The sequence below is a fragment of the Gopherus flavomarginatus genome, chromosome 2 (genome assembly GCF_025201925.1).
Source record: "Gopherus flavomarginatus isolate rGopFla2 chromosome 2, rGopFla2.mat.asm, whole genome shotgun sequence".
Lineage (NCBI taxonomy): Eukaryota > Metazoa > Chordata > Testudines > Testudinidae > Gopherus > Gopherus flavomarginatus.
The window spans coordinates 75,005,214-75,032,792 of record NC_066618.1 but is presented as its reverse complement, the minus strand read 5'-3'; the positions used below and the strand labels follow the sequence as shown (position 1 = coordinate 75,032,792).

General features: G+C 39.1%; 1 protein-coding gene across 10 annotated transcripts in view; it reads left to right on the top strand.

The window, feature by feature from the left end:
- Positions 1–27,579, top strand: part of SLC4A7 (solute carrier family 4 member 7) — a 172,076-nt gene that overhangs the window by 93,332 nt on the left and 51,165 nt on the right. For 6 of the 10 annotated variants that reach the window (XM_050938308.1, XM_050938305.1, XM_050938301.1 and 3 more), the window contains 5 exons: positions 5,210–5,353; positions 9,277–9,415; positions 11,540–11,700; positions 15,452–15,640; positions 20,621–20,977. In XM_050938308.1, the coding sequence (XP_050794265.1) occupies positions 5,210–5,353; positions 9,277–9,415; positions 11,540–11,700; positions 15,452–15,640; positions 20,621–20,977 (990 nt within the window). The remainder of the gene's footprint in view (positions 1–5,209; positions 5,354–9,276; positions 9,416–11,539; positions 11,701–15,451; positions 15,641–20,620; positions 20,978–27,579) is intronic. The other 4 variants (XM_050938307.1, XM_050938303.1, XM_050938310.1 and 1 more) reach the window with 2 other exon arrangements.

The window sequence follows — 27,579 nt, the reverse complement described above, 5'->3', positions numbered from 1 at the left end:
CTAAGCTTGGATAAAGTCATGTTAGATTAAAATGAACAATTATCTCTGGAGTTTTGTATACTAAATTTAGTGCCATGCACTATACTAATTCTGTTGATTATTGGTTTAAGCTAATTCTGTAACAAGCTTGGATGGGATCAGCAATACTGTGTACAGATGTATGTATGAGTAGAGGTTTGAAGGTCATCTAATAATTCAATTATATCTTTTTACTCCTACCTGAATTGTTGGTTTTAAATTTGTAATTGCCTATAGGTGAATGTATTGATGCAAGTAACTTAACTTCAAACTCTTAAATTCTTCATAGTTACTCCTATTTCTTCCCCTTCTTAGCTGTTATAATAAATTACTTTCCAAGATCTCTTTGAGGAGATACAGATAAGTGTGTTCCTCCTTATTCAGTTTGTTGGAGGACATAATACTATGCAACTAGATTTTTTTTATCTTGTTGGAAACTGAGTTTATCACATGCATTGAAACTTTACCTTTCATCTTTAATCATTCTCCCTTTATCTTTGGATAGGGAAGAAGCGGGGAGTAGGATGCTACTTGATATAATCAGCTGTCTACATTCTTAAAATAGTTTTCTCAGTGCTATTCTCTACCTAGAATTGAACTCACTGAATCACTTTGCTTTACTTTGAGGCTTTAACACACTTTTGGGTTTGAACATACTTGCAACAGGTTTTTAGAAAATATGTTGCTTATTTTATTTACTAGAAAATCTTTGTAAAGAATAGAAGAGTGCCTTCTGTATATGTAATTGATTTTTTTTTGCTAAGGAGAAGTCACTTCATTCATAAAACAGTCTTTCTAAATATTGTGGGTTGCTGGTTGCAACAATCAATTTAATTGTCATTATGACATGAAGGAGCTCTTTTGTCTGGCCTCCTTTCGGTATAGCCAGGAGACATTTGACATGGGTTTAATCAGGCTACAACATTATTATTAGATGTCTGGGACTACCTGACAGATAAAATTGTACAGTGCAGGCAATCCCATGTTTTTTCCGTAATTACCTGGGGGGCTTTTACCAGCTCCTCCTCTTTTTCCATTCAGGTCCCTCCAGCAGATCCATTGCCAGGACCTTACTATCCGCCCCCCTCGCAGGAGGGTTAAGGTGGGCTATTGGAATGGGGGGTTGGCTCCCTGTCGTACCAATCATAGGAGTCCCTTCTTTTTAAGTCCCTTTCCAAGCCATTTATCCAGTCACTGTATACCTTTCCTATGGAGGACCTGCACTGGACATCCGCTCTGCACTTAAATAATGAGTTGCAACAGACAGCCCTACTGCTCTTCATGCCATGCATGAACAGAGCCCTTCCTGAACCCTCTGTGGGGAATGTGAAAAAACACCAACTGCACCCAAGCCAATATGGTGGTAAGGGAAAAATTCCTTCCCACATCCCCTAAAAAAGGGCAGGTAGCATAATGCCCACAGCAGGTCTTGATCAAACCTGGTATTTTACCACATGAAGGGGAAGCAGGGTGGGTCCTGCTTCAGACTGCTCCTTGTAAAAGGGAGGTTTCAGGTCCAGGACTGCCCCTTTTAAATCCTGCATTCGTAGGGAGTGATCTCACTGACCCCCACTGACCCTTTTGCAGCACTCTTCATCTCTCTCTTCCCTCCCTCCCCTCCCAGCCATACAGTACTGTTGCATTCATTCAGCCAGCCAGCTAAACACCCCCCTAATTAAAGGTGCAGGGCGGTCATTGGCCATAAACTCAGTTTGTAAAACCCTCTTAACCACATCCCTTTGGACGTTGTCTTTAGCCAAAACTGCTGCTTTTTGGTTTCTTCTCTTTGTGTCTATCCCAAAAGAGTCATGGAGAACTGCTATCAGTGGAACATAAGGACTGCTTGCTCTGTGTGCATCTTTTCAAAGGGTAGGGGAGAAGGTGGCCATTGACCAGCCCCATTTCTGCACCAGCCTGCAGAATAGACAGTGCATACTGTTAGTAGCTTGCACACAAATGCTGCATCTATACTTGGAGCTAGGGGTGTCATTTCCATCTTGTGTAATCATACTCTTGCTAGCTCTCATTGAGCACTCTAAAAATAGTGCAGCTGTAGTGGCACAGACATCGGTGAGCGGTGGGATGGGTTAACTGTCCAGACTACAGACCTGCCTGGGCCCTGTGAGTAATTACTTGGGGTGGCTAACCTATGCTGCCACTGCCCATGCTACCGTAGCTAGACTATTACTTTTAGCATGCTAGCTAAATCAAAACTAGCGTGAATACATCTACGCCAGCTGGGAATTGCATGCTTACTCCAAATGTAGATGTAGTATAGCCTTTCTCCAGCACTGGAGAGCTGAAGGTAGTATAGCCTGAGCTTTTTCTCCAGCACTGGAGAGCTCATGGGTAGTCCAGCACTGCCCTCTTCAGAAGACAATGGCTAAATGACAAAGCCTACCCCGTAACTAGGGCTGTTTGAAAATTTTCCATTGAAACTTTTTTCGATGGAAAATTGTTTTTTCATCTAAGTGAAAAAAATAATAGAAAGTATCTGCTCTCCTCAAATGTTTTGTCATATTAAAAAGCCCCCAAATACTTTACATTCAAAAGTTTAAATTTTCCTAAAGCTCTCTTTCCAGCCAGCTCTGCCTATACGTTTTATGGCAACAGATTATGCTATCATTAAAGTTATCATGCTGCTACAAATATTGGATATGACAGTACTGAAGTAATTTGTTAGAGTGGGAAAAAATCTTGAGAAAAATGATACTGGTTGATAGTTAAATATTTTGTTTCTTATTGTGACTGGCAGTATTTTGGAGCCACACACTTAAAAGCCCTTTTACTATATGTCTTTAAATATTTTTTGAACTTTTTTTTTTAATTCTTCCAAGGAAAGTGCAAATGCACACACACCTCTTCAGTGAAATGAACAAGATATTTTAAATTAATACTATCATTATTACCAGCGTTAGGACAAATGGGTTTTTTTGTATATATAAAAAGCCACTAGCTGAGGCAACAAACTTACTTTCACATGAATACATTAATATGGCTCACATGTAATGTCATTATGAAAACTTTTAGTTTACATTTTTAAACAGTATACACTGATCCTGTGATTGTTTGCTGGCCAATTTTTTTTTAAAAAGACAACGGAATTAGCAGCATAAAGCAATAATAAATTTTGGTTTATCAGATCCGTTGTCTTTTTAACTTTGACACAGGAGAGGGCCGGTGCACAATCATAGGATCAGTATATACTGTGTAAAAATGTAAACTAAAAGTTTTCATAATGAAATTACATATAAGCCATGTTGTATCAAGCTGCATTAATGCATCCACATTAAATCAAATTTGTTTCCTCATTGTTGCCAGTAGTTATTTTCACCATCAGATCCAGTTGACACTTCAGTCATTCTGAATAAACTTCATGTGTTTAGACTTAAATTTTCTGTATATAATGGAGATGCCTGTTTACATGTTCAAATCCCTGCATTTGTGTGGTTGAATAGATATTTGCAAACTTTGTTGCCTGTGCTCAGTGACTGTGACTGCAGTTTAGAAGGCTGCAGTGGGTATAGAATACAGAAGATAAATCCTACTGGATGCAGAAAAATAGTGGACGATCCTAATAGTGTGTAACCATAAAATAATCTGCTAAATAATGTATAACTAATGCTCCAGGGTTCAAAAGGCAGACAAACACCTGTTCCGTGGTTTCTCGACTTCCAGCTTGTCTACACAATGAGTTACTGTGTGGCAAGCTAAGATGTGAGTCTCCAGTGCATCACCTTGCCATGTGGTAACTCACTGTGTGGACACTCCTACAGCACAGTGAAAATCTGTGTGTATGGCTCTCAGTCCCTAGTGTTTGTAGCTCAAAGGTAACGTGTTCCTGTAAAATAAGAACATGTTGATTCAGTACTGTAAAAAGAAAAGATTAAAAATGTTTGAGTCTTTAGATTTTATTTTAACAATGGATTTGATATTTATAGTGCTTTTTTGGCTCTTACTGATCTGCTGAGTTTACATACCTTCAACAGCAAAAGAATTAATTCCTGTTTCTGTTGTAAAGGCAATCTTCTGTAGTACCTCTTATAGTAAGATCTGAAACATTGTGTGAGCACCCATGCATTTAGCTACCTTTTACTATTTTTATTAGATTGTTTCAAAAGGAGTTGAAAAGAGTATTACATATAGTTAATATTCCATTATATGTCTCTCATCAAGAGTGTATTCAGAACATTTTGCAGAGTTTCATCTTTCATCAAGGCTGCCTGTATTGGCTTGATATATAGGGCTTTGAGTCAGGAAAAAAGAAAAGATTAAAAAATATTTCCAATTGTTTGAAAATAACTTGCTATTGGCAATAAATGCTACAGCAGTGCATTTATTTTTTTCCTCCTTTGCTTCCTCATTCCTTTTAAGACCCATATGCTTTGATTTGAGGATACTTTATTTAAATTTCATTAACATGTTTTTGGAATAAGAAAAAGTAGTTTTTGTATTGACTGTTTGATATTACAGGATATTGTCAAACCTGGCTGCCTAAAATTAGTCTCCCAAATCCATATTTAAGTAACTAGTTTAAATGATGCCTCTGAAAATTAGGCCACCAATGCTATACTGTAAATGGGGCTCAGAATTCCAGGGAATTGACACAATCAGAGAAAATTAACTGTAAAATCTGAGTGATGGATAAAACCACCTTTTGCACAGTGTACCTTGAGTAAGAAAATAGGTACCTGGTGAAATGCTCTCAGTATGCCTGTTTAGGAACATTGTCAACAGTCCTTGCACTAGCCCTGCCTCAGGAGTGTTGTGGCCAGGATTCTGGTGTGATGCATCTCACCTGGCAAAATGAGGGCACCATGAGGTTCTCTGACTTTTCTGCCCCGCTCCCCGCCTCCTCCATTGGCATATGGCACAGTGATCTCAACTGCATCCCTATGTTGAGAATCAGGATTGAATTTTCTGACATGAAAGGCTGATGTGTTCTGTAACTGGATCTTCTGTATTATGACAAGAAAGAGCAGAGACTGCTATATTGACCCATTCTGGGGAAGATTCTAAGTCACTGATTTTTTGAGCTCTGCAACAGATAGGAGGAAAATGAAGAGTGGTTTTAGTGATGTAAAGATGCTACGTATTTGTATGTTTCTTGGATTTTTGACAGAATATTGTAAGTCTGGGTAGGATAGTTCTTCATACGTTTTTATTGCTTCCTTTTATACTTACTTGATAGGCCACAGAGCTGTGTACATTGGTGTGCATGTCCCATTTGGAAAGGAGGGCCGTCGACGTCATAGGCATCGTGGACATAGGCATCACAGAAGAAGAAAAGAGAAAGAAACTGATAGAGAAGATGGGCGAGAATCTCCATCATACGGTAAGAAAATTCTGCCTTATGGGGCTTTTTCATGTTTAAAGAAAAAACTCCAAACAATAGCTAATCTAGATTATTAAACCGCGCTCTGTTTTCTCTACTTTGAAAATATCTGGGATCAATTTAAGGGTAATTAATAGTGGGCAAAGGTTTTGTGGCTGTGCTCTATTTAAATCACAAGTTATTTGGCTCTGTGCAGGTATCTCTGGGTGAAGATCTATTTCCTATAGTATACAGGAAGTCAGACTATATGATTATAATAGTCCTTTTTGACATAAAAATCTATAGATTGTTCACATGTCAAGAGTCCTCTTTAGGTTTTGTGATCTTGAGTTGCTCTTCCTTGTTGCATCATTCAACGCTACCTGTAGTGTGCTGGCAGCCACATTGTGCTGAGGTCCACAGATCTATTCCAGTGAGTACTTCATCCTGTCTGCAGCTTGAGGGCAGAACCAGATTTGACAGTGACCAAAAGCAAGAGAGTGTCCCACCTCCTGAAGTTTCCTGGATTTTTTTCTGCCCCCAGAGTGACCAATGGCTCAGTCCAAATGTCTTGCTGCAGAGTGTTTGAGGGAAATTCCAAACTTAATTTAAAAATGTTAGACTAACAGTTTGTCCCAATTTCTCTAATCCCCATTTCAGGGCCAAGTTTGACTTTGGTAGAGATTGTCCCTTCTGCTCCACTCCTCTTCTGAAGAGTTTGTCACTTCAGGCTTCTAAGAGAGAGCTAGGACGAGGAAACATCAGAGCCAAAAGGAAAGGCCTGTGTCTCCTGATTTTCCTCATTTCCCCCAATCATATTGAATGCCCTCTTAGAGAGCTCAGCCAGCTCTGTGGGTACAACCTTGTAGCCCAGTCTGGGCAGGAAAGGGAGCCAAGCAAGATTGAATAGGCCAGCTGTGCTGTGCAAGATGCAGCCCAGGCTGGATGGGGTTGCTTCAGCAGGAAAAGAGGCAGGCAGGACTAGAAAAGAACTGAGTGTGGCACAAGCAGTTTCCTCCTCATCTCCATGAGGGGAGTGAAGCCAGAAGGATAGAGTGCAGATGGAGGATCATGCCTGTGTTTCTAAAGTCCGCACCAGCAGCCGTTCCTTTGACTGTGGAATTCTCACCACCTTCTCTTCCGCTTCCTTGTGGGTTGCAGACGGAGGGCATCAAACCAAGGTGGAAATTTTTGTTTGTTTGTTTATATAAAAAAACTGGATTTTTTTAAATTTAAATTTGTTTTATTTTATTTTTTTTATTTTTAAAAATAAACCTGTTAAATGAAATCTGAATTAAGGCTTAGCATATTTTGTATTGAACTTATTATAATTTTGTAAAATATTTAAATAAAAAATATGCTGAATCTGTGACTCTTTCAAAAACTTTGAGTTAAAGGCTGCTTTTCTATGTAAAGAATGAATCAAGGGAAAAGCATCTAACTTCTGTGTATTTAATTAAATTCCCATTACCATCCTAATGCTGCTTGACACAAGTCATGAGCAATAAGTTAACTGTCTAATAAATAAGCAATATATCTTTCACCATTTTCTAACGTACTAAAATGTAAAATTAATAAAAATATTAAGCTGTATAATTGCTTACACTATACCTATATAGATTTATTTATCATCCTAGGAAGCAAAAAGATATACCAAATCTATTATTATGGCTCTATTTAGCTGTAAATCAGCAAATTTTAATGGTTAGATCAATCAATGAGTGTGATATTAATATTATACATTTTTAATGATTATTGTAATATACAGAGTTTTCAAGTTTTTAAGCTCATTGTAGTGTAATTGTTGATAAGGGGGTATGAGAACATATTCTGAGAACTCCAGACCATCAGTGGGCTGAGCAGGGCCGGGTGAAGTGTATTAAATTGCTCCCCATAGAAATGTGCTACTTATGATGGACTACTTATGGCTGCCTGTCCTGATGCTCTGAGTGCCATGGTGAGGGGATGGGGAACAGGGCTTGTTGGATAGGTGTGGGAGTCCTGGGGGGCCTGTCAGGGGTGTGGATGGGGTCGGGGCAGTCAGGGGACAGGGAGCAGGGGCGCTTGGATGGCAGGGTGGGGTCCCGGGGGAGTGGATAGGAGTGGGGGGTCCCAGGAGGAGGCGGTCAGGAGAAAAGGAGCAGGGGTGGTTGGATGGGTGGGGAGTTCCGAGGGGGGCAGTCACGGGGCAGGGGGTCCTGGCAGGATGTGATTAGGAGACAAGGAGCGGGGGGGAGGGCGGGTTGGATGGGCCAGGGTTTATGTGGGAGGCAGTCAAGGAGCAGGAAGTGGGATAGGGCTGCTAGGGGACAGTTTGGGGAAGCACAGCCTTCCCTACCCGAGTGTAGCATATTAAATTTCTCCCTGTAGGAATGTGCTACTTACGGTGTACTGCTTACGACTGCCAGTCCTGGTGCTCTGCAAGTAGCACATTCCTATGGGGAGAAATTTAATACACTATACCAGTGGACAGAATCCCAGACTGGAGGAGGGCTGAAGTGGCTCAGCCCGCCACCAGTCCGGGGTATTGTCTGCCATCTGGGGTCCCAGACGCCGGCCCCGCTCAACCCACTACCGGCCTCGGGTTCCGTTCATTCAGGCAAGCAGCAGATTGAGTGGGGGCGGTGGCCAGGACCCTGGCTGGCAGCACCGTGCCAGTAAAAATCTGCTCATGTTCCGCAGGTTGCCGACCCCTGGTATAGATCATTGTTGCAACCAAGGTCCTATATTTGCACTAAATCTTGTACAAAGGAGATCAAGTAAGGTGTCTATGGAAAGATGGTAATTTGCTGGCTTTGATTATACTGTCTATATGTGTATTTCATTTTTGTATTTGAAGTTATGAATATTGGCTCTGTTCTTGTATCTCAATGTGTTTGATTCTAAGTAGCATTAGTGAAGCATTTGGTCAGCTTCTTGAGAAAGGACTATTCTGAATAAGTGCCCAATCCTTTCTCTGTGACATTTTGTTCCTTCCCTCGGAATTTTGTGACTGTTGAGAAAATCCTACACTGAAGTTCTGTGGACATAACCGTGAGAGAGGATGGGAGAATTTGTGATTGCTTACCTGAAAATTTTCTTTTCATTGAAGAGAGGTCCCCAAATCTGGCCTTTCCTGAAAAAGGCAGATCTGTTTAACTTATAGTTAAACTTTTCTTGTTCACTTCATGTTGAGTATTATTTCTGCAAGGTGCCGATGCATGATGAAAGATTTATTTTTTTGTTTTATAGTCCAGAGGGGCCAGTTTTGGAAGCATCTTGAAACTAAGGGAGCCTCCAGAAGGTGGGGACTAGTCCCAGCTTTCCAGTCAGCTTTGATTTTGCCCCCTAGAGCTTGGAGACTGGTGATTACCCACACTGAGCATCTGTGGACCTATCCCTTCAAAGAAGGGAAAATTTTCATGCAAGCAACCCAAATTCTCCCAGGTGCAGCCCTTACCTCTGTCTGTTGAAATGGACAACCGTTATAATAGTTCTGTGATTTATTGTCTGGGACTTATTTTCCTTTTTAATGTCCATTGTCTAATTGTGTTTTGCTTTGAAGAGAAAAGAGTAGATATGATCTATTTTGCTTTCAAGTATGAGACCAAGATGTCTTTCCCTTTGAGTTTGTGTTTGACTTTTTTTTCATGTTACCAATTTTGTTGTTTAGGTTTGTCTTGGTGTGAAATTGTGGCAAAAAGCTTAAAAATATTTAAGCAAGTATGTTAACTAGAGTATAGAAGTAGCTTATTTTCCTCCTCCTCCTTTTGTTTTCAGAAACTCATTATTGGAAAACTATATTTGGCTTTTAAACTATCCCCATCCTCTTCTGATGAGAGATTTTCAACACTCCATGTTTCCAGCTGTGAGAGGGAGGATAACGTTTTAATTATTGCAAGATGTTAGCATTTCAATAGAAGTATTACCTTCTAAACTACTTTCTTTCTTTCCTCCCCATCAAGACACCCCATCCCAACGAGTGCAGTTTATCCTGGGTACTGAGGATGATGATGAAGAACACATTCCCCATGATCTCTTCACTGAAATGGATGAACTGTACTTCAAGGATGGGGAAGAATATGAATGGAAAGAAACTGCCAGGTGAACCAAACATAGATCTGTTTCATGTAATCTTTTCCACTGATCTTGTTTACTTTGTCCTCAGAAATCAATTTTAGGTTAGAATTTTCAAGTCAATAAGCAGGAAACTTGCCTCCAAATTAACATAACACTAATGAAAACTGAAAGTCTGATTCTCTGAGCCTGTCATTGAAAATATACCCAGACCTCTGGAGAAAATTTCTTGAAGGTCTTTATTGTTGCTGTGCTGACTTTATTTCCTAAAGTTGATTAAATGTAGTGTTGCAGTATAGGTTTAACTGACCAGTGAGTACGATGTTCTAGTTGTGTAGTATTGGTTTTGCTGTGACAGAAAGTTAACAAAAATGGAAGGAAGGGAAGTCATTGATACTAATTTATTGTATTTTTCCTTCAAGAAACAGAACAACCACAAACTAGGTAATAACACATACTAAACTACGTTAAAAGAATGTGAATTAGGTTGCAAAGTCAAGTACTTGAAAGTTAGCATATGCCAGATTTATGGTTGCCCTGTGCAACCTTAATTGCCCCTCCTTATGCATTGTGATAGTGTTCAGTATCTGATATCTTTAATTACATGGTCACATACTATCTTTTCCACAACGCACAGTTTGGACACCCAAAAGGCAGGACTAAGATTGCATGGGCATCTGTAAATCTGGGATTTCTTAACTTTTGAGTGCTTGACTTTGACTTTGCAGTTTAAATAATTTTAACAGTTTATGAACCATTTATTAGTATAGTATCATAGATATGCATAGTGATTTATAAACTAAATATTTTCGACATGTTCCTGACTCCAAAAGCCTACAGTCTGTGTTTGATGGATACAAATCATATAGTTAAAAGATTAACTGAGTGTGGGAATGCTCAGTCTTGGTTGATCATGCTTGGTAACTGGGCAGAGGGATGTTGGGCCAGATTCACAGAGGTGCTTAGGCACCCAGATTTAGGTGTTGCTGCAATCCACAAAACCCCTGCTCAGCAGCTGCTTAACCTTATAGGTAGCTAAACTCACTTGGCACCTAAATTTTCAGGGTGAAATTTCCTTAGGCACATAAGTTTCCACCTCTGGGCATGCATACCGGTGCCTCACTCTAGGTGCCCAGGTGACTGTCTCACACCTAAACCCCAGCATGATCCATAAAGCAGAATACATAAGCATTCATTCCCCCATCTCTCTCTATTGTGGGACCTGATCCAGTAGGTGTGCTCTGAGTTTGCCTACCACATTGTGCCTCATTTTGAATTCAGCTGGTTGTAGTGCCTCCCTTATAACTGTTAGCCCAGTGGTTAGAGCACTCACCTGGGATGTGGAAGACCCTAATCACAGGGCTGCTGGGAATTCTGACGTGGGTCTCATCGGTCTCTCCTATTGAAGCAGTTTAACTTTTTAGAAAAAGATGATAGAGAGATGAGAATGAGTGACTCTATATTGTGATATCGGGGCACCCATCTGGTGTCTGGAAGACCCAGGGTCCAGTCCACCTGCTCCATGACTACTTATCCAAAATGGAAAAGCTTCAACAGGAGAGGGGTGAGAGGCACATGAGAATACGACACAGCTGTCCTGAGAGATAGGAGACTCCTGTTCAAATCCTTTCTTTCCCTCAGGCTGAGGGGGGAATTGAACCTTGGTCTCCCACGTCCCAGGTGTGTGCTGTAACTACTTCCCATTGGATAGCTTAGGCAGTTTCTGGCCTAACAGGTTGGCTTTTGTCGATTCCAGTCTTAGACCGCTCTTTCTCCCCAAGCATTGTGTGGGGAAACTAGGCACCAAACTCAGGCTGTGTGAATCCCATTGTTGTTCCAGTGATTTTCTACACACATTAGGCATTGGAGCATTCAGTGTTGTGACACCTACATCCTTTTGTGGATCTGGGCCGTTTCAGACATAAGGAATGGCATGAAAAAAAGCAGTCAAGTATGGGAATGAGTGATAGAGGATGCATTAAGGTAGAAGGATTGAGCACGGTGCACAGGGGCTGAAAAGGGGTGTAGGCAGAAATGAAAGATGATATATGCAGGTGGATCTAGCTTTTGTTTTGCAGCATATTGCAAGGAGAGAAAAAGTCTCTTCAGTAGTAATCTGTACATATGTCATAATATATATTTATATTTCAGGTGGCTAAAATTTGAAGAAGATGTTGAAGATGGCGGTGATCGATGGAGCAAACCTTATGTGGCAACTCTGTCTCTGCACAGTCTCTTTGAATTGAGAAGTTGTATTCTAAATGGGACAGTCATGTTGGACATGAGAGCAAACACACTAGATGAGATAGCAGGTTGTTTTGAAGTTTTTGAAAGATTTAATTTTTGCTTGTTTACACTAGTTTGTGACTTAAAAACACAAAAGCAGTTTACGTTTAGTCTTTATATTCATGACAGTTTTCTTTGTCTTTAAGATTTGATTCTGCAAACTTCACTCACGTGAGGAGTCTCATTGGGACATACTGTTTGTCTCCACAGTAACTAGTCACCTGTGGCTGGCCCATGACAGCTCAGTCGGGCACGTGCAGTTTGGACTGTGGGGCTGTTTTGTTGCTGTGTATACTTCTAGGCTGGAGCCCGAACTATGGGACTCTCTCACCTCGCAGGGTCTTAGAGCCCAGGCTTCAGTGCAAGCCTGGAAGTCTACACAATAATGAAACAGCTCTGCGGCCTGAGCCCCATGAGTCCAAGTCAGCTGGCACGGGCCAGCCGTTGGTTTTTCTTTCTGTGTAGACATTCCCTAAGTTGTCTTTATTCTAATCTTTGATTGGACAACAAATGCATCTACTAGTCTCTACAGGTGAAATGTAAATATGTATCAGGATACTTGAGGGATAATATGTACAGTGCCATGCTGTAAACTATTAAGCACTATTCAGCTGGTGTTAGCTATTGCTATTAGTATAGTTCATTGTTGCACAGCTTGATTTAAACTTTCACTTTATAAATGGTAAGAGAGGAGCTGAAATAGAACTTACATTATTTAACGTAGCATGTTGAAAATGTCTCAATAGTCTCTAATTTTGAGTATGTAAAAACAGCTTTGAAAACTTTTTGCGCACACGCGCGCACACACACACACACACACACACACACACACAGTAGCAGGTGGCTTTTATTTTAAGATCCTTCAGGCTTGCTTAATTCCATTTTCTTGGTATCTGTGATTTCACTGAGTGATGCATTTTTGTGACTCATAATGGACTTACTGCTCACCAGCAGGATCATGGGGTACCAAAAGAGGGAGGGAAAAGAGTTTTCAGTAGAATTCTCAAAATCTCCTAAGTGACTTAGGAGCTTTTGAAAATTTTACTCTTTTACTCTTTGTATTGAGCTCTTTTCTTAGCTTATTTAGTGGGAGCATTTATTACATACTTTCGAAGTAAATAAATTCTACAGATTTTTTCTTCTCTGATTATATTTGTCAGTGATGTTAGTGCAAAATAACTGTAGTTACCTTCCAGGTCATCTTAAGTATTTGTCATGTTTTTAAAAAGTTGGTAAATACTGAAAGAAGCTGAGTTAGAAGATATTGAAAGACATGCATAATATCATCAATATTTGGACACACAAGTCTATTTTCCAGTTCCATTGCAGGGTCTCAGTGACTGGATATCAGTCTTTGACTTCTTCTTGTGGAGGCATAAAGCTGTTCTGTTTTCTCATCTTGCAACCAGATTTAATGGGTCTCATTGGTTCCTATTCAAAAGTATAAAAGGCTGAGTATCTCTCTGAGGCTGCAGAGCTATAGGGAGGGGCAGGACATCTTGCCAAGAGAAACCCTAGCAACAACCACCTCAGACTAAAGTTTGTTTCTAAATACAGTCCTGTCTCAGGACTTAGTTACATATATTAAGAATAAAGACAAAGGATGTGGGATAACTTTGACGTATAAAGTATTTTGTGTGCATGTGGTATGTGTACTGTATGTACATCAGAGTGAGGGTTGTTCCTGTTTACAGAACTGTAATTGCAGTGCAGTTCAGACCTTTGCTCATTCTTTCATACTCTTCATCTAAGTTTGATGTACCTTTAAAATTGGTCATGCCACTCTCACTCTATCCAACACGTGCACACAAAACCTAACATTTCCTGTGTTAGGGGCAGTCTGGTTGGGCAGTTTTAAATGAATAAAACTAAGACCAAGAAATATGAGATCACAAATAGGTTCACAAGAGTTGCCATACTGGATCAGACCTGTGGTCCATCTAGTCCAGTTTCTTGTCTCTGACAGTGGTCAGCACCAGATGCTTTGGAGAAAGGTACAAAAAAGCTCTTAATCCCTAGTAGTTAGAAATTGGTTTAAACTTTGAATCATGAGGTTTAATCTCTTCCAGTTTATCATCATCATCATCATCATCTATTATAATGCTGGCTGGATATACTTGTTGTTCATATAAATGTCCAATCCCTTTTTGAACATTGCTAATTTTTTGGCCTTAATGACATCCTGTGGCAATGAGTTCCACAGTTTAAATGTATAAATAAATAAAATTTAAGATGTATTATTTGTCTAATCTAGATTTGCTAAAACAGACTTACTAAATAGGATGTTCAGGGCAATATTCTATGGCAGTGGATTTTCATGTAGGAATAATATATTAATTAATCTTTGTTTCCTCTGAAAGAGAAACAGATACATATATAGAATATCCTAAAGACTATTTTTTTTTAAAACAACATTACAGGACTCACTTCATCTGAGTACCAAAGTGTCACAATATTACTAAAATTTCAGACATTGTGGGCATTTTAAAGATCCCAGGGAACTTTCTTATAAAAGCTACAGTGTTAACCCAAGTGTCTTCTGTAATTATCTTTGGCCTACTTCAATTCTTTTTCATTTTCAATTAGATACATATACTTGACTTCCTGTCTTAACCAGTATAGATTGCTGTGTGTGGTGTTATGTGCTGTAAAGCTGTCATTGTGTTTATTTTCAGAGGAGACTGCAGATAGATAAAGTGATCCCTGCATAGTTTATTTTGTTTGGAAAACGTTATATCCTCTTTTAATACAACAGGTACTATATAAATGGAAGTTCTTAACCTTACTAGGGAGCTCAGTACCATTATTAGAAATGGTAAAATGTAAAAAAAAGGTCTTTATATAAACAGAGTCATACAGATTTCTTCCAGGTAAATCTTGTGTTACTGAGTTTGTGCAATTTAAGATATTGGCCTAGAAATCTTTCAAGATTCTTTAAACTAGTCAGTAAAAGAAAATGCTGGTTTCTGTTTTACACAGCCATATAGGCAGATTTTCATTCCTCAGTTTATATCTAAGGTATTTTGGAAACATGGCTGATTTTCATGTGATTTAAAAATATCGAAAAACCCACCAAAATTTTGCAAATTGATTAGTTTTGCCACAGTTTACGTTTCATCCTCACTCTTTGTAAAAATGTGAAATGGAAAGCCCAGTAAGGAATCTTGAAGTTTTGGGCAACTTAAAAAAAGAAAGTTTAGGCATTTGAATGATTAGGCTAGTCCATTTCATATAGTAAACTATGTTGAAAGAACACAGAAGTTTAAAAATCAAGTGCTCAAACATTAGGAAACTCCAGAATTAATGTTGTTATACAGAGATTTCTGTCCAGTTCGTACTTAAAACCCTTGCTTGTGTTAGTTTTTGCTACTGCACTGCTTTCCAATGAAGAGTGGTGTTCATTTGATATATCATTGCTTTTTGTAATGAAGGCTGTAGTAAGTAGGAAGTTGAAATACAGATAATATTTTGTTAAGTGATCAACAATCTATTTATTCCTATAGGCCTTGTATTTTAAAATGCTGTGTATTTTGGAAAGAATACTATTTAGTGATCCAAAGAAACATTTGTTCAAAGTGCATAGATTTGAACTGTTGGCCTGCAGTATTCTTGGCGGTTTCTTTTCAGTGGATCTAGATACACAGTTTGCCAAAGAAAATAAACTTGAAGATTCTTCATGAATTAGTTTTACTGATTTTTCAGATGTGAGTTAATGTGGTGGTGTTGGGAATGCATATATTTAACTTAGATTTGATTTAAGTATTTTTCTCATGATAGATATGGTGTTGGACAACATGATTGCTTCTGGTCAGCTGGATGAGTCCATAAGAGAGCATGTCAGAGAAGCTCTCCTCAAGAGACACCATCATCAGAACGAGAAGAAATTCAGCAGTCGGATCCCCCTGGTTCGGTCTTTTGCAGATATAGGCAAGAAACATTCTGACCCTCACTTGCTTGAACGAAATGGTGAGATAAGTTGAAGCATCTAATTTATTCTAACCTGATCCAAATAATATATTAACATGGGAGAGGAGGGAGAAGTCAGAAGATAATAGTGGATACATTTTGTGAGCCCTCCTTGGTATGTAAAAGTTGTGTGGTGGTTCTTTTGTGGAGTTTGGACATTTACCTATGTTCTGCATGTGTAAAGTCTTGTTTTGCTCCTTGTAACCACTATGATGTCTTGACTTACTGTTTTCATTTATGCTATAATATGGTTTAGTTGTCTGTTATGAATAAGGCTATGATTTAGTCATGGGTATTTTTAGTAAGTCATGGACAGATTACAGGCAGTCAACAAAAATTCACAGCCTATGACCTGTCTGTGACTTATACTATAAATACACTTGACTAAATCTTGGAGGAATGACTGAGGGGCTACTGCAGCGGGGGGGCTGTCCCTGGGCCAGCTGCACTGGCCACTGCAGAAATCATGAAGGTCACAGAAAGTCACAGAATCCGTGACTTCTGCGACCTCTGGGACAGACATAGAGCCCTAGTTATGAGGTGTATAAACAGCATTTTCTCTACCCCAGCAATATTTTCAGTTGGTCATAACACTTTCACAGGATATGCTTCAATTAATTCTATATTTTTGGAAGGTTTAAAGTCATCCTATTACCTCAGCCAGGCAAAGCTTCATGTGCATCCAGGAGTCCGACTACCAGATTATAGCTTCCGATTCAGTCGCCTTTATTGTTTCAGACTTAATCATGGTCTTAATGATCAGTGAAACTTTTAATTTTTATTTTGTATTAATTCTGTTCATCTTACTTGAGTTTTGCTTTTGCATAGTTGTCCAAAAAGGGAGTTTATTTTTTTTAATTAAAAATAATAAACTACCTCTAGCTAAGGTTTGTTTAGTATAGTAGAACCTAGGTAAAAAACATCTTCACAAGATATACCATGTCTCCTGCTGATAAGTAATTTCTGACCAATCTGGCATCCTGGTGCATTTCTTCCAGGTACTCAGTTCCTAGGTTCAAACATTAGCCCTCCAGGACAGCCTATCTTATAGACTCGTAGACTCATAGGTCAGAAGGGACCAATATGATCATCTAGTCTGACCTCCTGCACAAGGCAGGCCACAGAACCCTACCCATCCACTTTTATAACAACCCCTAACCCAGGACTGAGTTATTGAAATCCTCAAAATTGGTTTGAAGACCTCAAGCTGCAGAGAATCCACCAGCAAGCGACCCATGCCCCACGCTGCAGGGGAAGGCGAAAAACCTCCAGGGCCCCTGCCAATCCGCCCTGGAGGAAAATTCCTTCCCGACCCCAAATATGGCGATCAGCTAAACCCTGAGCATGTGGGCAAGACTCACCAGCCAGCAGCCAAGAAGGAATTCTCTGCAGTAACTCAGTTCCCATCCCATCCAACATCTCCCCGCAGACCATTGAGCAGACTTATCTGGTGATAATCCAAGATCAATTGCCCAAATTAAACTATCCTATCCTAACATCCCCTCCATATACTTATCAAGCTTAGTCTTAAAGCTGGATAAGTCTTTTGCCCCCACTACTTCCCTTGGAAGGCTGTTCCAGAACTTCACTACCCTAATGGTTAAAAACCTTCGTCTAATTTCGAGTCTAAACTTCCTAATATCCTTTTATTCTTCCTTTATAGCCTCTGCCTTCCCCCTAGGGTTCTCCATCTTCTTTTTCGGATTTCCAGTCACATCAGTCTCGACATCTACTGGTTGACTTGAGAGCTTTGGCCTAGTAAGGACTGAAGTATTGGGCCCATCACAGAGCCTGATTAATGTCTCTCCTTAAAATAAAGCACTTGGGTTCTTGACCATTCTGATGCAAGATGTGATATGTCTGTTGCCTTGGAACATGTACTTGGGTTGTTCTAAGTGCTAGTGTGTGCTGAGTTTGATCTGTGCTGTAGAGATCTTTTAGCTAGTTTCCTAATGTACACTGAGGATTAGGAAAAACTGGACAGTATCTGATGTCAGCACATACTGAGAACAGTTTTTGCCAGGATATTTTGGTTTCTAAAAGGAAGAAAATGGTCCTAAACTTTGAACTGATTGTGCAGACTTCAGTTGCAACGAATAACTGATACTTTGTTCAGTATGTGTATTGAAACTTGCCAAGTCTAAGTAACACATGACCAATCCATACATCTGCATCCCTAGAAAACAGTATTCAGAGAATTTAATACCCATGTAAGATATGTTCCTGGTCTTGAAAACAAATTAAGTTGCTTTTCACGTTATGGACTACATTGGATTCTTAATTACAACATGCGAAATAGAACATTGGGCTTTATCTGTCTAATTGGCTACTGAAGCAGCAGTGCGCTAGACTAATTTCAAATCTTTAATACTGAAAATGAAATAATTTTAAATAAAATTCAATCTGTAGAATGCATTCTTCAGGTAAACCCTCTAAATTTGAATTTTTCCTGTATACCTGTGGACACTACTTCTCCATCCCCCAAAAGAATTTTAGGATTGTTCATTATGTTGGTCCTCATTATACATTTTTTATATGCATGTGATAATACTGAATGCGTCTGTTTTTTGGTACCTGCCTGGTAGTATAATATATGAGAGAGAGAGATGTGTTCGTCTCCAGATCTTTAGCAAAATCCATCATACTCTTGTTCTGTCTGAGACGGAACACCAGTCAATATGCATGTACTCATGTACGTTCAGGGAGTTGCAGTCAGTTTTCTCTAGAGATGCTCTTCCCTCACCCCCCTTTCCCGAGGGAAATAGTGGGGTGAAGATAGAGAACTGTTTAGAATCTTTTTCCCTGGTAGGGAAGAACAGGCATCCATTAAAAACTTGTCTCTGAGGGAAGGATGGTGACTCTCTTCATCATCTTAGAATAGTAGGGAAACAAGAAGATCAAGAGAGACTGCATTGTATGGCAAGGATGAGAGGCTTAGAGAGATTTGGAGAAACCTGAGGTTAAGTAGATGAATGAGATTGTAATAAGAGACTGAGGAGTAGTATAATTTTACACTTGTATATTTCGCTACAGCACAAGCAGGAGACACTTTGATCTAGAACATAATACTCCTGGGGGAATTCTGTACACCTGCGCTATGCAGAATTTGTGCAGAATTAATGTTCCGTGCAGGATTTTCTTTTCTCCTTCTACCGAAATGGGCTGCAGAGCTGCTGGTTGCCACTGGGGGCTGCTGGACTTGGCAGAGCCCAGCTCCCTAGCTGGCAAATAGAAGAGAGTGCCAGGGGGAGGGGGAAGTAGCTGAATGTTTCCCGGTAGCTGCATTTCATGGCACGTTCTGAAGGAAGGAGGCATCATGCAGGAAACTCCATACATGCTCCTGGGATGCAGCATCAGACTGTTTCTCCTGCTGGATTCCTGGGCTCTGGGAGGGTAGGGGATGCAAGTGTTTGGAATAGGGGGGCCCATGGCTGGGCTCTTGGAGGGGGGAGGATCAAGTGTCTGAACTTGAGGGGAGTGACTGGGCTCTGTGGGGTAAGGGTGTGAGTGTCTGAGCTGGGTGGTGCCCCATGACTGGGCTCTGGGTGGAGGGGGAGGAAAGGGTATGGGTATCTGGGCTGAGAGGGGGCACCTTGCAGCTGAGCTCGGGGGGGGGGGCGGGGGGAGGTGGCAGAGAAACAGGAACTGTGTTGTAGGGTTTCTTTAATTCTCTACAATTATTTTTTGTGTCTGTATTGTTACAGATATAGTTTTTGACAGGTATTTTGAAATAAATTACTATAATATTTGAAACTGGCATGATTATATAGTGTTGTTTTGACAAATCAAATATGTAGAATTTTGCAGAATTTTCAATTTTTTGGCACAGAATTCCCCAAGGAGAAACATAAAATAGGCTGCTGCAACCTGTATTAAGTAGCAGCTGCCCTTAATTTTTTTTTTAAAATTGAGTATTTCAGCTATTGTTATATTATGATGTGATATGACTTGACATGATGTCATATCATGCATCACAACTATTACAAAACTGTATTGAAATAATGCAAACATTATAAAAGTAAAATATTTTTGAAACTTTTTTTTTGTTTTTAAATGAATATTTTGAATTTTTCCCCCAAATAAAACTTTTGGAAACTTTTATTTCATGGAAAATTCTGAAAATGTGTTTTCATTCTGATATGTAATGAAAATGAATTGTAAAATGTCAACATTAAGTTTTGGCGACCTCTAAATATGATAGCATCTTATGCTATGTACAAATAACTGACAGGAGTGGTGTCATTTGGACTACACCCTTTAGTGCTGATGGATTGAAATTTGGTCCCTGACCAAATGTTAGTGAGTGCCAATGATTTAAGATATTCTCCTTCAGGTTAGATTTAGTAGGTTATTTTTAACTTGGAAACCTGACGCCTACTGAAATATCAAATATTAACTCTTTCCTTCCTTCCCTTTACAAGCTTTTATTTAGTGCTTTACAAAAAGTTTCATTATCCCCATTTCACAGATGGGGAGACTGAGGCATAGAGAAGTAAGATGATTTGCACAAGCTCTCCCAGCAGGCCAAATAATTGTATTTAATTTGTGGTACAAATGCTTCAAAATCTCCTGACCTGACATTGTCACAGTAGCATTATGTCTTAGCTTAGTAGAAAGCTTTCAGTACAAATGATATGTAGTAATATCCAAACCTGATTTTTTTTTTCCTTTTTAACATCTAGTGGAAATAATTATTTTAGATGTCAATATTTTATGATCATATGCTAAATTCTTATTGGACCTTTTTTTAAGCAGTTACTGGCCATATCCTTTTCTCCTAAATTCCCATTATGTGCTAATTGGTACTTGTCAGTAAGGTACCTGCTGACTTTTCTAATATCTAAAAATCTGATTGACTCTTGCATCTTGCTTAACTCTTATCTCACCTGCATGGATGATTTGCATAATTTGTCATCTTTTAAAAAAGCCTGTTTCCCTGCTGTAAACTTCATTGTGTCTCGTTTATTTGTTTTATCTCAGGGGAAGGCCTTTCAGCCTCCCACCACTCTTTGCGAACAGGTCTCTCTGCTTCAAATATTTCCCTGAAAGGAGAAAAACGTTTGTCCCTTCTTCTCCATTACCTTCTTCCTCCTTCAAGAGCTGGAACCCCGGCAGATTCAAGATGTACAACCCCACTACCTACCCCTCAAAACACACCACCCTCCAGTCCTAGCAGCGGCCGCCTGGCAACCACAAGTTCCCAGCCGAGTCAGCTTCAGGACAAGGAACTGCTGGTGTCACCTGCCAGTGATGATATTCCCACAGTAATAATCCATCCACCTGAGGAGGACTTAGAAGTTCAGGAAAAGAAGAGAGAGGATAATATTGACATACCAGGCAATTATCCAAACTTAAAACTGTCCATGTGTGATGCTCTCTGGATCTGGATCACTTGCATTGCAATGTTGAGCACGTAGCTTGAGCATAAATGAGTATTATTTATAATTGTTACCTCTGTCTGCATGTTTTATTTCTTCTTGAAATGTGATTTTTTTTCTTATTCAGCATAATAGATCTATTCCAAAGATTTTTACTCTTAAAAAATTTAACACAAACATTGTTCAAGTTCACCTATTTATAATTGCATTTTAAATCCTTGAAGCAATGAAAAACAGAATTTTTCATACTTAACCTTTTTTATTTGATTAAAAAGTAATGTTTGTGTTTTTATTTTAAAAATGAGCAATTTTTAAATAAAATTGTCTTTAAATAGGCAAGATGTCAAAAATGGTGGCCTTTTCCTTTCACTCACCTTGAATCCATGTAAATGAAGATATTAAGTTAGTCCTTAAGTGTAGTATGTGGTTTAAAGACATGGGACATGCTCTGAAGTATTTATAGTCTAAATCAGACATGTTACAACATGTGGATAGAAATGAGAGAAGGTAGGGACAGGAAGAAACAAGGGTTATAGTTACAGAGTTGGGGTAGTAATTTAGTCAGTTGCGTGTTTGTGCCATGATGGATTTGGGTTTTAAATACTTTCTCTTTGGTTTTAGCTTAAGTTTATATTATAAAAATCTCAGAACTGTTATGAACAGAAGTAGTATACCTTAAAACTGACACATCCAGAATTTCCATAATTGGTGCCAGTGAATTTTCCAGTGGTGCATTATCACAGTGTCAGATGCTTAATGACTGTGGGGGAACAAGCAGAGTGTGGTTTTTTGTTTTTTTTTAAACTTCCTGAGTATTGTAAATTACCTAAAGGAAACCTAGTAACAGTTACCTGCAGATCCTGTTTGTTATCGGTCCGTGAAACACTTTGAGGCTGTTTAGCTCGTGTGAAAAGCATAATACGTATAAAAACACTGGATATAAGAGAAAAATATTCCTCTGAAAATGCCTCATTAATACATTGAGTAAGCATTTGTTTTTTATCCCAGCAATTGATTCATAACATTTGAGTTTTTCAGTCATTTCTTAGCATTAGAGCCAATTGGAAGCTGAAGATTTTGGCAGTTCTTCTAGTTAACGTGTAACAGTTTGTAGAGATCACTTTTCTCTTTGCCTCCAAGTGCCTTCCATTTTTTTTCTTTGAAAATGACTGAACACCTTACCAGGAAGAACAGAAAATGTTCAAAACATGAAACTGCTCATTCTCACCATTCCGAAACTGATCTCCATTTGTGTGGATTTGGACTGCTGTAACTCAAATATTTAACCAGGCACAATCTCCTTGGTGTTCTTTCTTATTATCCAGTAAGAGAAATTGGAAGACAGATACGACCCTCCAACCAGACTGGCTATCTTGCATAAGCCTTTGTCTCTGGGCATCTTGAAAAAACAGATCCATCCTATTACCTGGCCAGACTTGAGTTGAGTGATCCTGGCCCAGCCATCTCTATCTATCCATCTCTAATACAGGCCCAGGTTCAGGGTAACAAGGAGCAGGAAGTTTAAGAGGCATGTGGTGGAGGGAGTAATCAGTGTCAAATGCCCTGGTTTTCTGCTTTTCCTCATTTTCCACCTAAGGGTAGTGAATATATTAAGCTTCAGAGAGTAATTAGCGCTAAATCTGTCCTAACACCAGTGCTGTAAGTCACTGAACAAGGCCTTTCCTCCCTTCATAAACGAAAAGAAATCTTGTCCCCTGCCTCCTTAATATATAAAATCACTCTTAATGAGCAGAATGTTCATATAAAGATCATTCTCCCCCTCAAATCCAAGGATGATCTTATATTTTTCATGGAGGAGGAGGATGACTCTGCAAGCATTAAACAACTGGATATGGTTAATGGCTCTGCACTAAAGACCACAGCCTTCACTTTGGTATCTCTTCTCTAATGAGAGAGACAAAATGCCATACACAGTACTGTAGAACCTGAAAGAGACAAATGAAGATAAAGTTCTCCAGCTGAATCCAAGTCAATCTTAAATTGATTCTAAGCTTCAAGGAGATGTATCCCCATATTTATAAAGGAGAAATCTGAAGAGGATGATCTCCCAGTTCCTCTGGCTGTATATACGCTGGTCTCTTTTTGTCTGATCCATTGTTTAGAAGTGGATTCTTTGGTTTTCTGGACCCCCAAAAATCCAATATTAATATAGAGATGTCCTCGAGAAGAGTCTCTCAAACTCTGGTCCATGGGCTACCACTAGTCTGGAGTCTTTCTTAAGAACATAAGAATGGCCATACTGGGTCAGACCAAGGGTCAATCTGGTCCTGTATCCTGTCTTCTGACAGTGGTCAATGCTAGATGCTCCAGAGAGAATGAACAGAACAGGACAATTATTGAGCGATTCAACTCCTATTGTCCAGTCCCAGTATCTGCAGTCAGAGGCTTAGGGACTCCCAGGATTGTGTCCCTGACCATCTTGGCTAATAACCATTGATGCACCTATTCTCCATCAACTTATCTGATTCTATTTTGAACCCAGTTATAGTTTTGGCCTTCCCAACATCCCCTGGCAGTGAGTTTCACAGGTTGACTGCGCATTGTGCGTGTACTTCCTTCTGTTTGTTTTAAGCCTGCTGCCTATTAATTTCATTGGGTGACCCCGGTTTGTGTGTTATACCTTGCTCTCCACGCTCTTCATGATTTTATAGAACTCTATCATATCTCCCCTCCCCCCGCAATCATCTCTTTTCCATGCAGAACAGTCCAGTTCTTTTTAACCTCTTCTCATATGGAAGCTGTTCCACGCCCATAATCATTTTTCTTGTCATTCTCTGCGCTTCTTTTCAGTTCACGTGTGTGTGTGTGTGTGTGTGTGTGTGTGTGGTTTTTTGAGATTGAGCAACTAGAACTACAGGTAATATTCAAGGTGTGGGCATACCATGGGTTTACATAGTGGTGTTATATTTTCTGTCTTATCATCTATCCCTTTCCTAATGGTTCCTAAAGTTCTGCTAGCTTTTTTTAACTGCTGTTTCACATTGAGTGAATGTCTTCAGAGAACTATCCTCAGTAACCCCAAGATCTTCCTTGAGTGGTAACAGCCAATTTAGACCGCGTCACTTTGTATAGTTGGGATTTTTTGCCAATGTACATTATTTTGCATTTATCAACATTGAATTTTGTAACTCTTCGCAGTCAGACTTGGACTTAATTATCTTGAATAAACTTGTATCATCTGCAAACTTTGCCACCTCACTGTTTATCACTTTTTCCAGATCATTCATGGATATGTTGAATAGCACTGTTCCCAGTACAGATCCTTGGGTGACCCCACTATTTACCTCTGTCCATTGTGAAAACTGGCCATTTATTCCTATCCTTTGTTTCCTGTTTTTTTAACCAGTTACTAATCCATGAGAGGACCATCCCTCTTATCATGACTGCTTACTTTGCTTAAGAGCCTTTGGTGAGGGACCTTGTCAAAGGCTTTCTGAAAGACCAAGTACACTATATGCACTGGATCACCCTTGACCAATGTTTGTTGACTCCCTCAAAGAATTCTGGTAGATTGATGAGATATGATTTCCCTTTACAAAAGCTGTGCCAACATCCCCAACAAGTCGTGTTCATCTATGTGTCTGAATTCTGTTCTTTACTACGGTTTCAGCCAGATTGCCTTGCACTGGTGTTATGCTTATTGGCCTATAATTGCCAGGATAGCCTCTGGAGGCTTTTTAAAAATTTGGTGTTACATTAGCTATCCTCAACTCTGTCTGGGACAGAGGCTGATTCAAGTGATAGGTTACACACCACAGTTAGTAGTTCCGCAGTTTCATATTTGAGTGAATACCATCTGATCCCGGTGACTGTTACTGTTTTTAATTTATCAGTTTGTTCCAAAACCACTTTGATTGGAGGTTCATGGAATGAAAAATGGAAAACCGATTTTTGTCTTTGGGTTCCATTGTCAAAAGGGAATTGGAGCCCATTCCGCTATGGAAGGGCATGGCAGTGCAGATTTTTCCTCTACAGGCATGAAGGGCTACAACCTTGTTGGCTGTTACATGTCCATTCTAAGCTCTAGGAACTAGCTAGATATACCTTCTTTGGGCCAGTCTTTAGAAGATATTCCCTGAGGTAGTTTCTAGTGTCTGATATCTTGTTTTTCTGTCCCTTGTTCTAGGTTATTCAGAAGCTTAATATATATGGGATTTTTGGAAATAACCTGAGCATTGTGAGTTGGTGTATAAGATGGAGAAATATTACTTTTTCCATTTCAATTTGTTCTTTGTAGTGCAGACAGTAGCTCCTAACAACTCAATCATGCATCAAAGCATTCTCTTTTACAAATTAAATATTACAATAATTTCTTAAGTTTGATGTTTAGCTTTTCAAGTTTTCTTGTACCATCAGTGTTTCTCCTATGAAAAGGCAATTCAGAACCAGTGTTTCAGAAATGTTCATGCTTTGGAACTACTGAATTCCACAGAACGGGGACAGAAATAGTCAAAATAAATACCAAAATAATCATCTTTAGCTCTGCTGGTAAATGAGAGAGGAATGCAAACTACTTATGGCTGTGGACAACGAAAATAAGTGAACAGGCAAATATTTGTATTTGAGGCTTTGAAGGTTTTTTGCTCTAATATTCATTTTATTTTAAATTTATTGATAAAAAATAAATTGTAACACTTAGCTAATTTAGAATAGCTTTGCCCTGTAATTCTTTAGCATCCGATAATTTACTAAAATAATTGTAATAATTGCAAACCTACAAGTATTTCTTCTGGAAAAACTCATCCAATTATTTGCTTCTTTAAGAGGCTGTGTAATGCCAGGAAAACACATCTTGAATGTTAGACATCTTGAAAGTTTAATTACTTTAGGAAGTCTAGAATTAAACTCTCTTTAAAAATAAATAATTCACCGTGTAGGATTTGATATACGTGCATGCAGTTATGGTAGGACAGTTAGCATGGAAGATTTAGCTGAGTCCAACTCAATGCCTAAAGCAGCTCCAATTTACACTGTGATATCAATGTCTTTTCTTAACTTGATGTTAATCTCTTCTCACTGAGGCGGAGATCGAGATGGAAAGCTTCTTGGATCTGGTTCTTGATTTCTTCTTTTAACAAATGGGACTTCCTTTTTCCATCAGCAGTCCATGAGTCTAGTACTGAATTAAGTCCAATAATGAATGAAGTCTGAGTAAGGAAAAAGTTTAAAAAAATACTATAATTTTGGTATTTCTTTTAGATAGATTTTGTAAGAAGACAGAGAGGGATTACTATTTCAGCCTCTGTCACAGAGTCTGTGGAACCTCTATAGAAGCTGCTCCATATTTTGTGGGATTCTTCCCCATTGGAAATACCTTATTTAGCTGTACCAGGAATCCCCTTCCACAGAGTGGAATTGGTGAATCTGCTTTTCATGATGACGTCAAGAAAGGGGCTGGGCATGCTCAGTGTTTCCCTCAATATTCCAGCATGAGGATAAATGAATTTTTCTGTATCTGACAGCCTGCAAAACAAAGGGCAAGTGTTTTCTATGTGGAAGAGCTGTTATTGGGCTAGAGCTAATAGATTAGAGGAGAGAGAGACAGACAGGAATTGTTTTCTCACAAATGGAGATTGCATGGGAGAAAGCCCTCATTCTGGTGATGGAAAGGGCCTGGAAAACAATTTAAGGCAGGACAGTGACCTGGTTCAACAGTCTGATGCAGTTTTTGAGAAGCCGTATCAGCAAGGCTGTTCATTCAGTTTTTTTGATTAACTGTGTGCCCCAGAATACAAGATGTTTTTATAGGCTGGATAAGAGTATATATTGTAACCTGATTTGGGGTGTGTTAGTAGTGTTGATATAATTTATCCACTTAATTTTAATTTTATTTGATTAATTTTAATAATAATAATAATAATTGGATATTAATTAGTATGGGTTTGGCTCGCCAATATGTTTGATCAGAAGATAAAGTTTGTCCTGAATCAGGCTTCACACAGTTTATAAAAGGAACTTCGGGGTTATGACAGGAGCTTACACTGAGACAAATATAGTCATAAAGACCTTTTTATTAAAATCAATAAAATGGTAAGCAAATAGTAAAACAGTTCAGGATGACAGAGTTACAAATATCACAGTTCTTTAAAAGATATATTTATGATTTATGCAAACTTGATTAATACTCATGCTCTGGTGCAGCAGCACCTTGGGCGTTTTCACACCTCTGGCAGAGGGAGTTACTGCAAAGTTGTTTGCTTTCTAATTTACTCTATATGCTATATGCTTTAACTAAAATAAAATATAAGGGAGATTAAATCCCTTTTCACTTACAGTTTTGAAAAGAAATAATACTACGGCCTATTAATAGTTAATAGCCATCGTAGATGGGTAACATCGATACGTAGTGGAAGGTGGAGGCAATGAAGGGTAGACAGGAGCAGATAGATGGGTGGAATTGCCTGTCTAATGATGAGCTGTCTCACCTTTTATATAGGGCATTAGTTGGAAATCCTTCCTCCTATGCCCAAATTTCATCTTTCCCCACGGAAATGTTAGGGTACATTTGCCCCATAGGCCAGTCTGTATGTACATATGAAT